Raw genomic sequence first — 18,015 nt, 5'->3', positions numbered from 1 at the left:
GTGAAAATTTAATGAATGCAAGCTCATCAAGACCTTTCTCACCTTGAAGGTGAGTGTTGTGTTCGGGTTGAAGAGAATCTGGCTAGTGTGTGCACTATGGTTTAACCAAACTTTCATTCAAACAAGATGAGTTGAAATAACTAGTTTACTCATGCACTCGCCTAATAATACCACACTGTATTGCCTTTTTTTAGAAGCGCATATAAACTCAAAATTATTTCTTTCTATTGTAAGAAGAAAATAATATTGTATTTTTAACACTTTTAACATATAGAGGAAATATGATATGTGTATTTTGTTTTTTATTAAAGTTGTGTTCTTCTGCAATGTATTCAAACACATATTGTCTTTTTATCTAAGTCCATATGTTTTGTAAAATAATTTAGGTATTTTTTAGACTCAGTTACACCAGTAAAAGTACTTTTATATTTATGGAACCATGTTGAAAGTTAATGGTACCTTTCTATATCATGCTATTTGGGACATGTGTGAATAAAGTTGTCAAAACACTTCATGGCAAGGGTATTCTTAACTTGGAATGTCTTAATGAATTGAGTTAAACAAAATAAATGTATCATAGTTTATTATGATTACTATTTTGTTATGTTATTTCTAATTTCTAGCCCCTACCCCAGTTATGGTAAAGAACAAATGTTTATGTTCTTACTATAAATAATATATTGGCACAGATAGCCTAAATATGTTCTTACGTACCGATCCTTTTTTTAAAAAAAACATGGATATCATTCTGAAAAGAAAGTTAGGAGGCCTTGTTGCACTCAGAGAAAAACAAACATGGGTTTGGGAAAAGCTTAGATGTCTTAGTTGTACCCACAGAAAAAACATTTGAACATTTTGGGGGAGAAAGTTATGTAAGTCTACAATCTAAAACAAAATCAAGGTTGGTCCCGTCTTGTAATCGAATTAAATGTTACAATTAATTGACAGAAAATTGTTTCACTGTTCAAATCCAGGTGTGTGCATTGAAGAAAGTGCTATAGAACAATAACAAAGAAAACGTATTGAACGAAAAAAAATGTTAAGCACAGCCGTTCATAACGTTGCGGATTAAAAGTAAAATATTTGTATGTGTGTGCCATTTTTTCGATATGGGGTAATTAAAATCACTCTTTTTAGGGAGTTAATAGGACAAACGCAACTTGACCTGCAAACATGTTGTCGGACTGGGCTACTTTCGTAAACAATGTTAGCAGGCTTCTACGTGATCACCAAAACAGATTACGCAGTTCCACTGAAGATCAGAGAGCAGTGTCTAAGTATGGTAGAAAGGACAGTAACAACATTGAGTCCGGATTCGAACTTGCTCCATCTTGAGTATATTTAGCTTCCCTGTAATTAAAAAAATCTCAATTTTAAAAGCATGACTGGACATAAGCTCAACTTTTGTAATTTGTAAGTCCTGGAAAATGATTATTAATTTTACAAAATATTATGTGTATAAAAATAATTACCATTGTAGTTTTGGCAATCCTGGAAAAAAAGACAGCTGTGCCTTGATTGAATCCACAGCAACAGCGTAACTGTTTTTGCCTTTGTGGATGAATAGTAGACTTGCTAAGGGGATAAACGCTGCATTTTTTAGTACAAATGTCCTAGTTGGCACACGTGTTCCTTGGGGCAATTGAACATTTTTCATCCAAAGAGACACTCTCTATATCTATGCAAATAAGGCCTAATTTGCATAATTATGCAAATTATTAAGAACAATTTCTAAATATTATTAAAAAATATTTATTCATGTCAAACAAATGTCTAGCTTGATATAAAATATCTATGGACCAAGCAGAAAAATATCATGCAAAATAAATCTTGTATTTATGCAAATAACTAGCTAATTTGCATCAATTCTGTCAATTAGTACATGAATATTATTAATTTTCGAGGTTTTTATGCACTGCATTTTGGGGTACAAACTTTCTACTTGGCACACTTGTTCTTTGGATCAAAAGGAAAAGATTCATCAAAAGAGACACACTGTCTCTATGTAAATAATACCTAATTAGCATATTATGCATATTAGAACCTCAAAATACAAAATTCACCAATGGAAAAAAAAAATGGTCTTACTTCGAATGATGTCCAATTAGGCAGTAGGGGGATATCTGAACTAAATTTTACTCAGTATTTAATAATCCCCAAGTTGCATATAATGTACAAGCTATGCATAAATTATGCAAATTGCTACGTGAACATGGGAATAAACGAGCAGTCTGTGGCTGAGATATGAGAAGCGTTCAATAAGTAATGCCCCTGACCCACTTCCAGTTGTCTGATCTAGATGAAATTTTGCATGTTAATGATTTACATCTCTATGGGTTATGTTGCAAAAAACAGCTCTGAACTAAGTGTAGTTTATGATTTACAGGTGTTTGAACTGAGTCAGGTGTGTAACGGGCCTGTGATCCGGCTTTTTGTATTTAAAAAGATGCACACCAAAGGAGACTTTTGATGAAATGAAAGAAACTTATGGTGGTGATGCCCCATCATATGACCTTGTAAAATGCTGGCATTGTGAATTCAAACATGGCTGGAAGTCTGTGGAAACAGCTCCCAGACCTGGTTGTCCCTCTTCTGCCATTGATGAGGCATCTGTCCGTCAAGATAAGGCAGCCATTTTGAAAGATCGACACATTACTGTTCGCCAAATAGCCCAAGAGGTCAAGATTAGTACAGGGTCTGTGGAAACTATCATTCATGACCATTTGCATATGCATAAGGTGTCTGCTAGATGGATTCCTAGATTGCTCACACCTTTCCAGAAGCAAGAACGCGTCAAGTGCTTGAGGATGAATTTGGAGATGTGCCAAAAAGATGAGTCAAAATTTTTCAAAAGACTTATTACACAGGATAAAACTTGGGTCCATCACTATGATCCAGAAACCAAAGCCCAGTCAATGCAGTGGAAGCACTCGGACTCGCCACCCACAAAAAAGGCAAGGGTGCAGTCCTCCGCTGGCAAGGTCATGCTCACAGTCTTCTGGGACCAGCAATGACAGATTTCCTGGCAAAGGGTACCACAATTACAGGAGCCTGTTACGCTTCACTTTTGATGAAATCAAGCGGCGGGGCAAGTTCAGCAAAGGTATCCTCCTCCTGCAGGACAATGCTCCAGTCCATAACTTGCATGTCGCCAGATCAGAAGCACGGGCGTGTGGCTATGAAATCCTCCCCATCCCCTTACTCTCATGACTTTGCACCCTCTGAACTTTCATCTCTTCCCAGCCATGAAGTTTTTGAGTTACGACGTGGTTGGAGGACCAGCCCGGGGTGTCCAGAGCTGCATCAAACGTTGGGAGAAATGCATAGCTCTGGGTGGTTCCTATGTAGAGAAAGACTAATAACTGTGACAAGTGTCATTATTCTCCTGCTATGGGAAATGGGTCAGGGGCATTACTTATTGAACGCCCCCCGTATATATGTAATGTAAAAGCAATTGGACTTGCATTTTTTTAAAAGAAGTCGAAAACATCACTTTTTACCAAAAATTACAAAAAATATTCATCAAAATTTGAGAATTGAAGAAATCAGCATGAAATGAACAAATCTAAGAGAAGCCCACTCAAGGTACATATACAACAAGTATCAAATCATCCAGGCTTGTAGTTTTTAAGAAGTCAAAAAAGTAAAACATTGACATGGACAGTCACTAAGATGATGAGCTCCGCTTTAAAGAGAGAACTACTCTCAAACATTGATAACTACTTTCTAGAGGAATTAATTCACAACTACATAAATATTGCAACTTGTATACTTTGTATTGTGATCTCAGTGAATATGCGCGTTGCCTTGCTTTGTAGTAGTAGAGGATTTGTTAGCTGGCAATGGTGATGGTGTGGACACTAACAATAGGATTGTCCAATTAATGACAACAAATAAAGTAGTATGGCACACAAATTGCAGGGGCGCAGTATAATCAACAGAAGGTGGATTGGGCCAAAAGAAAAGCAGAAGTTAGCGTACAATGTCAAACCCAATTAAGACGAGGCGGCTGAATTCTTGCCGGGAAAATGTGTCATGTCCATCAAATGTTTCTTCTGTGAGAAAGCCGAGAATGTGAAGGACTTAAGAAAGGCATTGACACTTGGTCTTGATGAAAAAGTCCATGATGCGGCAAGGAGGACTGGTAATGCGGATCTCCAAACTTAACTGTCAATAGGTGACATGATTGCTTAGGATGCAGTGTATCACCTGACATGCCTTACTAGCCTGTACAGTAAGGTAAAGGCAGTGGACCAATCATCTAGTCAATCCTATACAGCCAAAGTAATGAAGTTCCAAGCTTTTCAGGAACTCATAAAGTACGGGCACTCACGATTTTCTGTGATGCTTTCAGTGCTATTGCATCAAGGCACGCCCCAATTAGAAAATGTAATGTTAATAGCAAATCGTTTTGTAAGCCCTGGCTCTCGAAAGGTCTTCTTATTTCAACTAAAACAAAACACAAATTATTTTCTAAAATGAAAAGGTCTCCCAACAATATTCAAGTTGGTAACAAGTACAAGATATACCGAAACCTTCTGACAAAACTGCTCAAAAAAGCTAAAAAAAACTATTATTCAGCCAAATTCCAGTCTTCGACTGGAAATACTAATAAAACCTGGAAAATTATAAATAGCATTTTAAACAATAATATTTCTATGTCTCCAAGACAGGTTATTAAATCCAATACGGGGGAAGTTTTGTCAAAGGATATCGATATTGCACAGAATTTCAATGATTTTTTCACTGATGTTGGACCAGCCCTAGCTGCTCAAATCAATTCTCCTGAACATTTTACAAACTACCTTTCTGATAATCATTACACAGCTTCTTTCTTCCTGCGTCCAGTTAGTCAAAATGACGTCATTAATGAGATCGGGCGTTTAGATCCCAGCAAAGCTATGGGCCCAGATCATATTCATCCAAAAACAATAATCCATGCTGCCCAACACATTGCTAGTCCCCTAGCCCATATCATCAACCTATCCATTACTACAGGTATTTTCCCAGATCTACTAAAAATCGCTAAAATTACCCCCATATATAAAAAAGGTTCACCTTTAGAAATAAGCAACTACAGACCCATTTCCTTATTGCCAATTCTAAGCAAAATTATTGAATCTGTTGTTAAATCCCAACTTTTAGCGTTCCTTGATAAATTTAATATTCTTTTGCCGACTCAATATGGTTTTCGCAAACATTACAATACCAAACTTGCACTTGTAGATCTAATTACTGACATCACAGACAAAATGGACGCAGGTTACATCACATTTGGTATATTTATAGATTTAAAGAAAGCATTCGATACAATTGACCACCACATTTTATTACAAAAATTAGAGCATTATGGGATTCGGAGCCTGCCACTTAAATGGTTTCACAGTTATCTAGAAAATCGTCTCCAGACAGTGGATGTCAATGGTACCGTATCACCCCGAAACCAAGTTAAATGTGGAATTCCCCAGGGTTCAATACTCGGCCCTCTATTATTTCTTCTCTATATTAATGATATTAACTCCAGTACCAATGCCTTTGATTTTCGTTTATTTGCAGATGACACTAACCTATTCAACTCACATAAATCTAACCAAATTAATCTTAATACTATTAATACAGAATTTAAAAAAGTCGTTGACTGGTGTAAAGCTAACAAACTAACAATTAATGCCAACAAAACAAATTATATGGTAATTAAAACTCCACAAAAACAAGTTCATATTAATGGATCCCTAGAAATTGATAATGTACCGTTAGAGGGCGTAACATCAGTATCTTACTTGGGTGTCAATATAAATTCGTCTTTGAACTGGAAATCTCATATTAACAAAGTCACTAACATACTTAGCTCTAAAATTGGTATAATCTCACAAATTCGACATTATGTCCCAAAGTATATTCTTATTCTATTATATAATACCCTGATTCTTCCACATTTAACGTACTGTGTTGAAATATGGGGAAACGCTTATCCTACCCTTCTTGAACCGATTCTACGACTCCAGAAAAGACTTGTGCGGCTTATCACTTTTTCAAAATGGAACTCGCATTCTGCAACACTGTTCCGTTCTCTTCAAATTCTGGACATTCACAAACTATGTAAATTCCACTCTTGTCTATATATTTTCGATTTAAATAAAAATCGTTTCGCACGCTGTCCTGATACCTACATCAACACTCCTTCTCATAATAGTGGCAGCCTCTCTATACCAAAAACAAAACTTTCTATAACCCAGCATAACATAAAGTTTGCATCAATTAAGCATTGGAATTCACTAAGACCAGAACTACAAAATGCCAATATTAGTAGATATTTTTTTAAAAATTGTCTGAAAGCTGAACTTATATCTGAATATTCAGATTAATTATACGACTATTGGTTGACAACTCACTACAGACTGACTGATTAACTGATTGACAAGCCGACTAATTGACTGGTAGTTTGTACAATGTGATTGATTGTTTTGCGATTAGAAAAATATTAATTTATTTATTTTGCAATTAAGTGACTTATTTATTCAATTGAATTATAATTATTCACCATATCAGGATAGAGCATAAAAATCACATATACATATATATGATTACCTTTTGATATTTGTTTCATTGACAGACTGATTGTTTGCTTGATTTTGCAGTTTAGTGATTAGTTTATTTTGTAGAAAATGATTTATTAAATTTAGTGATTTGTTTATTGTGCGACAAAATAATGTTTATATTCACTCAGCAATTTCAATGACTTATTTATTTTATTTTGATATTTAGTAATTGAACTATAATGTTGCGCCACTTCACGATAAAATATATGTATATGATAAATTTATGATAATCCGCACGTCAGTACAGTATTATTTCTTATTCCGGGTCTAGGACTCGACTAGCTCAAATGAGCTATTTCCATGACCCACACCAGAATCCTTTGCAGTGGTAAAAAGGAAAAATTAATTGTGTTATGTATATTTTCTTTTTCTGGTGTAAATAAATAAATACAAAATACAAATACAAATACATCAAAGATAATCACACAACTGGCATGGTTTTCAACATGGCTCATTTGAAAGCACTATATGATAAGCGTCCTGCATATCTTTGTTATCCTCAGAGTCAATGCCATACAACACAACTAAGAAATGATATTACCAGTTGTATTCCTGATATCAAGGCGATTAAAAAGCCATCTGGTAGCCGGGTTTGGTATTTGACCTCAGTCAAGCGCTTCAGGAGATGAAGGACATGAGAACAGACATGAGAATATTGGCACAGGCAGTGAAGATCCTACGCAGAGATATGTTGGACAAAAGGCAGCCGTTCTGGTTCTTTCAACATAAACCTGGAAGCGGATTCTGTTGTGCCTTTGTTGAGATCCTTTTTGCATATGTTGTTAGATGATCCTGGTATTGCTGCTGACACGCCTCCTGCTTATTCAGAGAAGATGGTATCGTCATTGGCTCAAATGATCATGTATAACTCTGTAGGCAAAATGTCATCGAATCCACAGAGTGTGCCACGCCATCCACGTGAACAGGAAACTCTATTATTCATCATGCTAGCAATGAAGGTGCACATGGAAACAGGTAAGGGGAGTCTTGTGGATACACTTGCAGAGCGGCGCATGTGTGTGTCATATCAGCTGAGCACAGGCATTACCCATTGGGAACATGAAGGTTTCGTTCTACCTTTTCAAGCCATCAAGAGTCTTCACAGAAGGAGGGATTGAACATGGATTACAATCCATCATCTACAACTGCATCTTTCAGTCTGTCTTGCATCGGACGGGTATCAGTATCCTGCAGCACTTCTCAAAAAATCAGGTACATACAGAGCAGAAGATGATCTTAAATGCTGCACAAATGGGTCAAACGACTGTGAAACCACTCCCAATGTCTTACACAACAATGGAAGATGTCTCTCTGCTTATGGATGAAATCTCGCATTTCCCAGTTCTTTGTACATCAGAATCTTTAGAGCATGTGCTTCAAGAAGGCTTTGGGTGGCTGCAAAATGTAAATGATCACTTGCAACTGACAATGAAACACTGGATAAAGTAAAAACAGGTAAGAGGTATTCTTGGTCAGCATGGCAGTCTCTACCAGATTTCACCCTCCTGCTCCAATTACTGTCTTCTTCCAACCCAACAGTTGAGATGATTGAGCAGCACAATCCCGTCCTCCACAAACAGCTGTGAAGGACGAGGATATAATGACAGTGGATGCTGCACACTTGCATTATCTATCTATTTATTAAACTAATTGAGATTAATTTCTGAATCAAACTCAGATGGATTGTTGAGTATATCAGATCATACTTTTGCATTCTCTAATACTATTTTTCTAGAGTGATGTGTGGGGAAATTCTCTGAAGAGGAATTTCCAACCAATTGGGACTGGAAGCAAGAGACTGAAGAAGCCGCCGCTGTACCAGTTTAGACTACAATACAATCTCAAGAAAGTTGACCCAGCTGTACATGTTGTGTGAATAGCCAGCCCTGCACGAGTACAAAGAACTTACTTAAGTATAAGGCAGAAGCAAATGCGCCAAAAATGGTCCTTAGTGAGAGTAGAAACTCTGTGAAACAGACATTCCTATGACATTGTGATACACGCATTCCAATTTTGTTATAGAATAAGCAATAAATGTATATAATGATATCATGTATATTTATTTTGTATTTCAAACTTGAGGGCCTGTACAACTTCAAGAATCAGGAATAATTGTTTTTTACTAGAATCTATCCTAACTCGTGCTTATTGGGAGAAAGTAATCAACAGTTATGAAAACACACACACATACAGGTCTTACCGTAGTTGTAACGCCACACATTGAATTAGCGTTAAAAAGCGTTCCTATATAGGGTTGCGTTTTATTTGGAGTTTAAACTCAATTACAATGCAATACAATGTAGAATTGCGTTTTAAATAAATAAAAGATATTCCGTGACTGAACATAGAGATGTTTGCAAAGCTTGGGTTTAGTAACAGGGGAAGGTATGGTACAATTATATTAATATATATTGTACCATACTTTCCCCTATAATATTCAATTAAATATTAATATAAATTATGAAACATTGTGTGTGAGTCCCCACTGTGAGGCTCCACTAGTTATCAGAACTAATTTGCATAATTTATGCTAATTAAAAGGTGGTTTGAAAGAAGAAATAGTGTTTTGCATTAAAGAGCCCTTAATCACTCATTTCTGGATAAAATCAATATTGATTTTAATATTTTGAGATTATCCAATATGAATTGTTCTAATTTACATAATTTATGCATTATCTATACCATTTATGAATAGTTTAGTTTTGGTCAAACTTTATAACCACTTCATATCTGGTACTATTTGGTATATTTAGTTTATATGCATAATATGCTAATTAGGTGTTATTTACATAGAGACATGTGTTTCTTTGAATGAATATTTTTCTTTTGATCCAAAGAACGTGCTTGCCAAGTAGGAAATTTTTACCAAAAATTCAGTGCATAAAAATTCACAAGAACCTCGATAATTAACAATTTTCATGTACTAATTAGCATAATTTATTCATGTAAGGTGGTTATTTGCATAAATACTTTTCTCCTTGCTCCAAAGAAAGTTTATACTAAGATAGACATTTGTTTTGGACGAATATATATTTTTTAATATTATTTTGGGAATTTTCTAATTAATTAGCATAAATTATGCAAATTGGGCCTTATTTGCATAGATACAGTGTCTCTTTGGATGAAAATTTCTCAATTGTCCCAAGGAACATCTGTGCCAAGTGAGACATTTGTACTAAAAAATGCAGCGATCACCCCTTTTTTTGCCCTTAGCAAGTCTACTAGAATGTAGATTTCACACAGAATGCAATATCCAAGAGCAAATTGGACAAACAAGGTGATGTGTGGTGTGCCATGACTCCATCCAGGAATGCAGAAATGATAGGAGAGTGTTCAGCGAGTGAGTCCAATAATCCATCAGACAATCTACCACTGCCCAATTGCGTATGTGTAGCCTGCTTCAAGTTATTGGATTGTACAATAGCAGAAATATCCTTTTTGTAAATGCTGGTGGTTTTCTGTTCTCGTCAGTTGTTGCAATCACATCTGCTAGTGCCTTGCATTTTTTCTCTTTCCGTAATTTGTTCATCAGCTTTGAAAAATCCTGCACAGAAATATTAGTCTTTGTTGACGCATACAATGACAACGATGAACGAGTAGTTTTTTGTAATCCTGTAATAGGCTAACCTACTGCTGGTGTTTCATTGATATACGGATTTGGATAATGTTTATTACATCCAAGAAATGTTCCATTGCATACAACCACTGACGGTACATCACCACAACAGGCACAGTGGAACACATCTCCATATTTAATGTCTAGCAGGCGGGCAAACGCATTCCATACTAGCCTGAGCTTGTGAATGGGAAGCAGCGTTGTATGAGACATTACGTTATTTTTGCGCAAGACTGTCCTTTTAGAAATAACTATTAAGTACATTTATTACAGCAATGACATGTAATTCTTGAAACTGTTCGAGGGATATTTTTATACATGCATACACTTTCTTGTTATTTAATATAGCAGTATGTGTATTTCAATACTACGTTTTAAGGAGCTCACTAACGTTTAAATACCAGTATTAAATACTAGCTGACCCACCCCACATTTAGTTCAAGTGTGTTATTTTGCTTACAGTTCAAGACAATATTCTTCAATTAAGGCCAGTGAGCAAAATTTGTCTCACTGAATTCTGCCTTTCCCCCGCTTAAATTATAGTTTGTTTGATATACCCTGTAATTAGCTTACAAAACTCGCAATTATATTCACATGTTACTATAGTGCTTCAAAGTTTAGGGGTTTCAAACAAAGCTGATTGATGTATGCCTTGCAAAAGAATCAAAACTAAAGTTTAAATAAAATGTATATGGATTGGACTTATTACCTATGGTATGCTGATAGTGGATTTCTTTCTAACATCTGATGTAAATAATTAATGAGAAAACGAAAGCAAACCAGATCTTTATTGTTTACGTTGAACAGCAATCTTCCTGTCCGTCATACTCTCAAACACATGTGCAACATCCTGTGCACACTCTGTAACAAACTAAATACCGGTAAACTGCAATTAAGATAAACTAATTTTGTACATCAATCTAAAAGTGCTCATTTTGAATGCCCCTCAATGTTCACAAACAACATAAAACACAGGCACAACATTATAGCTCAAAATATGAAACAACCACTAGGTACTCACAAAGTGCATCAACAATACAAACACATAACACTTATTGACTGTGTCTTACCTCTTATTTTATTTTTACAAACACCGTGGCAGGAAAATTCAACTTTACCATCTAGCTTGTAAATGACAGCATCTCCATGTATCCACCCCTTCTTTACAGGATTAGCACAGCTCCATGGAACACCATATTTACAGCCACTATTTTCCTATACGGCTGGAATGAGATACGGTGGATACAACTTTATACCATTCAAAATTTGATTTGAAAGTTCTTGATGTCAGAGGATATGGAATCTTTTTCCAGGACACAGATTTGAAATCACTGCAAGGTGGCTCTGAATATCCCTCACTAGGTCCATCTCCATATCTGCGACACTTCTCTACATGCACACACGAGCTTCTGCCATAACTACATGTCATGCAGAATAATGTTCTATGTTTATTTGAACACGCTAGAGCAATGTCACCTTCATGTCTCACAGCGGCAAGATATGGCTCATCCAGGACAATGTCTACCTCTCTTGTCATTCTCAACTTGACAGGGCAGACCAATGAGCTCTCTTCATTTTGAAATATGGAAAGGTCACTGATAACCAGCGAAAGCTTTCTCGCCAGTCTCACACTGTTATCACATCCTGTCTTGCAACTACATGTCAAAATTAATATAACATCTGTCATTACTGGTACTGGTGAATTGTTGCCATTGAACCACGATAAGCCCTCTCTGCAAACTGCCATGTTGGTCACAGTCGGCCAGAATGATGGCAGAATCAGCAAATGCCTTGTACATCTGTCCAGTGGTCCTTAGATGATGTAAATAAACACAAACAGGATCAATCACTACATCTGCTGCTGTAGAACTGAAATTTGAAATGAAAAAAAAATTGAAATATTGTTATCCGACAGACTGTGTTCAATCAGCGAGCCTAACAGGAATGTATAATATCAGAAACTCAAGAAAACAGGAACATGCAACTAGAGATACCAAGTAGAAAGATAGTTAAGTTGTGTATTTTAAGAAAAAGCCAAAGGCATAATAATTGAAGTTGTACTTTGACTGAGCAAGATCGTAAAGGATTTAGATGAAAGAGTCTTCAGTTAAGAATTAACTCATACATTATCAAAATAATGATTACGCATGCCAATTTCTACTGGTCTGTACCCGACAGTTTGTGACAGACAAAATGGCCGCCATTCATTTGTTTGGTCGAGAACTTGGTGAAACTATAACATATAGTGTGGAACTAATTCCCGAAAACAAGTGATGAAAAATGTCGTTGAAATCGTGTTTAATAGTACGAGTTCCAACGAAGTCGTCATTTCAGAGTTTCTATTTGAAGCTTAATGAAAGGACACTAGGTGTGAAATGATCGGCGTGGGTTGAAACTGAACGTCTTATCTTTATCAAGCATTTTACTACAAATACGAACCATATATACTAGCACTGTACTGGTTTAGAGCAGGACCATCAAAATAATTGCAAATAGCAAGACATAATATGCGTGATCGGCTTGTTCTACAACTTGTAACCACAGTCAGCTGGCATCGGTGTATATGGTAGTACCCAGCGACACCAATGCCAGCTGACTGTGCTTGTAATGTTATTTACACTCACAGTACCCATGGTTGCACTCACTGCTGCAAGCAATCCTATTTCAAGAAAAACAATGATGAAGAAGCTTTGTATGCATCCGGAAAAAAACGATCATTATTAATAAATTTATTACTCAACAATTACCATCTGTGGGTAATGTATAGTAAGAAAAATACAACAACAAGCCGGTAGGCTGTTTGGCGATCCGCTCCGCTCAAAAACAAGCAATGAAGTTCGCAAACACCATTAAGTCTTTAGAAGTCACTTAGTTTATTACTAGGACCACAGTCACTCTACTAGTAGTAGAATATACTAGTAGAGTGACTGTGCTAGGACGTATTCTGCTGTTACATTTATTATTTCCAAATGTTTTGCGATAGCATTTTCTAGAATGAAGCGTTTCCTGTAAATGCTGGAAAGCGAAATAATGAAATAACGAAATAGTAAATATTTACCTAAATTGCAGTGTGTTGACCTTCATAACATTATACGCTATGGCCGCCATTATGGTAAAGCACATGTTTATGTGAGCTCTATTGTTTCGTGCCAATACAGCGGTTGTAGGTTGATATACTCTTGCAAAATATCAAAAATATCATAAATCCATCCATAAATAACCAACGAAGTTTATAAAATCACTCAATCATGCCAACCAAACGCAGCCTGAGGAAAACTAGAAGCAGCAGTTTTGCCTATGACGACGAGTTGGATCAACTATGCGCAGAGATAGAAATGTCCGGTACAAAGAAACAATGAAAGAAGTCTAAGAAGGTCAGTGCAACTAAGACTAAAACCAGCAAAAAGTATTATGCAATAACCGTTGGGAGGAAAACAGGCATTGTATCAGACTGGAAACAATGTCATCAATCAACAAATGGATTTCCTGGTAACTGCTTCAAAGGATTCGATGATTCCGATGATTCTATTACCTTGCTTAAATCAGAAGCAAATAAAAGCTCTCGTGATTCGTCAAAAAATGTGAAGAGTAGTGAGCAAATTCAGAGCGACAACGGTAATGTAAACAAGGGTTCAGTTGACGGTCGCCATCTTGGAAAAGCAAACTTGAACTCGTTCGTGGACCAGGCAACAAGTCACACCAATTGCACATCGTAAAACCATGGAAATGTCTGAATTTGAAGTTATAAAAGATAAATACATCAATATAGAGAATAAATATCAGGATTTAGAAAAGAAAGCAAACAATCTTCTGAAACTACAAAACATCTCTGCAGAAAAAGAGAAACGGATGTCTGCAGAGATAAACGCTCTCAAGGATAACAATGCCGCCATGTCCATTGAGATTAAAGAATTGAGACAGCAGTTGATTGACATCAATGAGACATGGAGAGGAAATCTTATAGCTGCTCAAACTGGAATGGAGATTGAAACGAAAAATAGACAAACGGCTATTTCTAAAAAGATAAAACGAGATTTACAGGGAATAAGAATGGAGATAAAGGACATTCAAGCTTTGCCGCTTGCAACTGAAAATCGATTTTCCTGTTTACAGTACGGCCTTGAAGACAACACCAGTAGTGATAGTAAAGTGAACACTGGAAGAAAACAGTCATCAGTGGAATGTTCCCCAGCAGACAATGAGGAAACTGATAAAGCAGACAGCAGCAACAAAGTTTACTCAAATGCCAAATATGATTTAAGAAATGTTGATATTCTTATCATAGGTGACTCTATAACCAGTGTTGCAGCCAGGATTTTTTTGTGAGGAGACAATGTGTCCCATGCACATTAATTTTGTTAGACATTTGCATTTTGGGGGGAACAATAATAAAGCAGTTCAAAATCAATTTTATTTCTCAAATAAAAAAATAAGCTTGCAATACATTTAGTTGTGTGTTACCAACTACTACTAGTGTTCCACTGAGATAATTGGTAAGTAAAAGGTTAAGAATAAAAATATGTCATAATGTGCATAATGTTGCCAAATACACTAAACAAGTACGTTATGTTACTAACAATTTCATTGAGACAGCAGTTGATTGACATCAATGAGACATGGAGAGGAAATCTTATAGCTGCTCAAACTGGAATGGAGATTGAAACGAAAAATAGACAAACGGCTATTTCTAAAAAGATAAAACGAGATTTACAGGGAATAAGAATGGAGATAAAGGACATTCAAGCTTTGCCGCTTGCAACTGAAAATCGATTTTCCTGTTTACAGTACGGCCTTGAAGACAACACCAGTAGTGATAGTAAAGTGAACACTGGAAGAAAACAGTCATCAGTGGAATGTTCCCCAGCAGACAATGAGGAAACTGATAAAGCAGACAGCAGCAACAAAGTTTACTCAAATGCCAAATATGATTTAAGAAATGTTGATATTCTTATCATAGGTGACTCTATAACCAGTGTTGCAGCCAGGATTTTTTTGTGAGGAGACAATGTGTCCCATGCACATTAATTTTGTTAGACATTTGCATTTTGGGGGGAACAATAATAAAGCAGTTCAAAATCAATTTTATTTCTCAAATAAAAAAATAAGCTTGCAATACATTTAGTTGTGTGTTACCAACTACTACTAGTGTTCCACTGAGATAATTGGTAAGTAAAAGGTTAAGAATAAAAATATGTCATAATGTGCATAATGTTGCCAAATACACTAAACAAGTACGTTATGTTACTAACAATTTCAATCAACTTAATTTCTCAAATAAAAAACTTAGCATGCAATTTTTACTGTGCTATTGTGAAGACCACTTGTCAAGTTGTATCATTATTTGTAGTGCTAATATTAAAAGTGACATCATCGTAAGACGTACATTATCAGAATGACTGACCTTTGGTCAACCTTACACTCAACAGGGAGCTCTCTGCACTCAGTCACGCAATTGCGTTATTAATTACCAAGACTGAAACAGTTAAGAAGTTTTGTTGAATATACGTCTCTGTTTTAACTGCCTCCATTCGTTTAAGGCAACATCAAATGGAAAATACTCTATGGATGATCCCTCAGAAGAGATCAGTGACAATACATGAAGTCTCTCTGCTTCTAAGCGGTTTCGTGTCTTTGTTTTGATTTTATTTTGTACCGAAAATCCGCGTTCACAATCAGCGGTTTGTACTGGCAAAACCAAAGCTATTTTCGCAAGTTTAAGCAAATTAGGAAGTAAGCCACGGTGATAGGTGTACAATAGTTTCCACAAAATTGCCATTTTGTCTCTAGGATACATCTGAGACAGCACAAGTTCTTTGGCAGTAGCCCACTCACGCAAAACACAATCTGGGTCAACAATGCGTTCAATAATAGTACCGTCTTCAGTGGTTTTCGCCGCTCCAAAGTGATTGACTAAGACTTCTATTTCGGTGTTCCCAAATACGTCAACTTGGTCTTTGGGCAAAACTGACAGAGGTCGCATTGCAAGAACAGCAAATGCATTAATTAATGTAGTAGTATCTTGGGGAAACCTTTCCTCCAAATTGTCAAGAATATTTTTAGTGAAGTCTGATCTGATATTATCAAAGTGTTTCTTTTGGTTTGTTGTTGCACTTATATTGTGACCATTCACGGTATACGTCTTGCCATTAGCCGACGACATCTGCTCAAAATCGGAGAGATGTTTTCCATTTTTTGAGCCCAACTCTTTGATTCTGGCCGTGGTTGTCTGAATTGAAGCTTACACAATGGCAATATCAATATCCGCCGACTGAAATACCATACTCATATGGGTTAAAACTGGTATTATATCCATTAATAAGTGTGTTGTTGCGACAAACTCGTAACAGGTCATTCTCTTTGCTAGTCCCTTTGCTATTGGTTGTGTACTTGCAACGGACTGGAAATATGTTACCAATGAGCCGTAAGTTCGTTATATTGTTTCTAGTGATGAATAAAATGAAAACCAGCGAACATCATGGACTTCCTTATATTTCAAAAGTGGATCGTCCAATATTGACTGAATTTCCTTCACACTCTCAGTACGCAAGGCCGATCTTGAAAAATAATAATAAATATCAGTGAGAATTTGCGAGTATTTCTGGAGGTATGTGACAGATTTCGCTGCCTGGCTGGTACATAAAGCTAAGCGGTGAGCTATGCAGTGGATACTAATGATGAACGGGTTTATTTCTCGTTGGAAACGAACGGAAACACCATTCAGCCTTCCTCTCATTACACTGGCGCCATCGCTGCCAAAACCGATGAGTTGGTGGGGTTTTACACAATTTTCCTCCAACAGAGTAGTTTTCAGTGATGAAGATATTGTACTCGATGTACCGTCTTTGACTTTGACATTTCCGATGTACCGTGTCCTAGGAGTAAAATCGTCATCGATCAATCTGGCATAGATTACTAGTTTCTTAGTGACAGAAATGTCCGTACTTTCATCAGATAGCACGCTCAGAAATTCACTCTGTCGTAATTGTTGTTTGATTTCCTTGGATATCACTGCAGCAATCGCGTCTTGCATTTCATCGGCAGTTTGACGTGAAGTGTATGATGCATTCTGCCCAACTCTGAGTTTATCCATGGTTTCAACACCTTGTAACTTTAGAAATGACAGCAGCGATTCATATTTTCGTGTTGCTATGTCTTCCTTCGCCAGCCAAAACACGGTCTGCATTGCGGAAATAATTGCTTTGTCATTATCGGATAATACTTTCTGAACAGTGGTATTGAAGTCTGCACGTAGTGCGATTTCTTGAACTGCTTTCACGTGATCTCCAATACTGATGTGGCGGTCCAGCGTTGTTGTACGGAAATTCACACAGCCTCCCTTCTCAGTGAAAGGGTTTCTCTTTCCAGTTTGAAGGCAAATCTTGCACTGCATGGATTTTTTCTCTCGATCATATTGTAACCAATGGGAATATTTCGGGTTTTGTTCCCAGCTAGCCTGATATCTGCGTTCAAAAGTCTTTTTCTTTTTAGACGAAGGTTCGCATTGTTCAACTTGAACTTCAGGCGACTTGGCGGTCGATTCGGCGTTGCTCACATCTTGATCATGGTCACTTAATGACGCGGACCTTTTCTGCAATGAATTTGAAGCCCCATTGCTTGGGAAAAAAAGCGTAATACGCTTTTGTCGCCCTGCCGTAAGTTGCCGACCCGCCATGACTTACACGTTCGGTAGACGGGCGGCAACAACAAAGGGTTTTACTTGTATCCCTAGCGTCGCGAGTTGGGAACATCCGCGACGCAGTGCGTCTTTCTGCCAATCAAATTTGTGTAAAAATCGCAACA

General features: G+C 36.8%; 1 protein-coding gene across 1 annotated transcript; it reads right to left on the bottom strand.

Annotated features, from left to right (window-relative positions):
• Positions 1-16,645: 16,645 nt before the first annotated feature.
• Positions 16,646-17,887, bottom strand: LOC146734411 (zinc finger protein 862-like). The gene has a single exon (XM_085508244.1). The coding sequence runs from the start codon at positions 17,885-17,887 to the stop codon at positions 16,646-16,648; it is 1,242 nt and encodes a 413-aa protein (XP_085364370.1).
• Between the last annotated feature and the right edge of the window lie 128 nt (positions 17,888-18,015).

The sequence above is a fragment of the Saccoglossus kowalevskii genome, chromosome 14 (assembly GCF_978046115.1).
Source record: "Saccoglossus kowalevskii chromosome 14, keSacKowa6.1, whole genome shotgun sequence".
Lineage (NCBI taxonomy): Eukaryota > Metazoa > Hemichordata > Enteropneusta > Harrimaniidae > Saccoglossus > Saccoglossus kowalevskii.
Note: the sequence above shows the minus strand (reverse complement) of the source record. Positions and strands in the feature narration are given on the sequence as shown.

What these genes read in the sequence shown, in the direction of transcription:
- LOC146734411 (XM_085508244.1), bottom strand. Translation starts at nt 17,887, where the DNA reads ATGGCGGGTCGGCAACTTACGGCAGGGCGACAAAAGCGTATTACGCTT.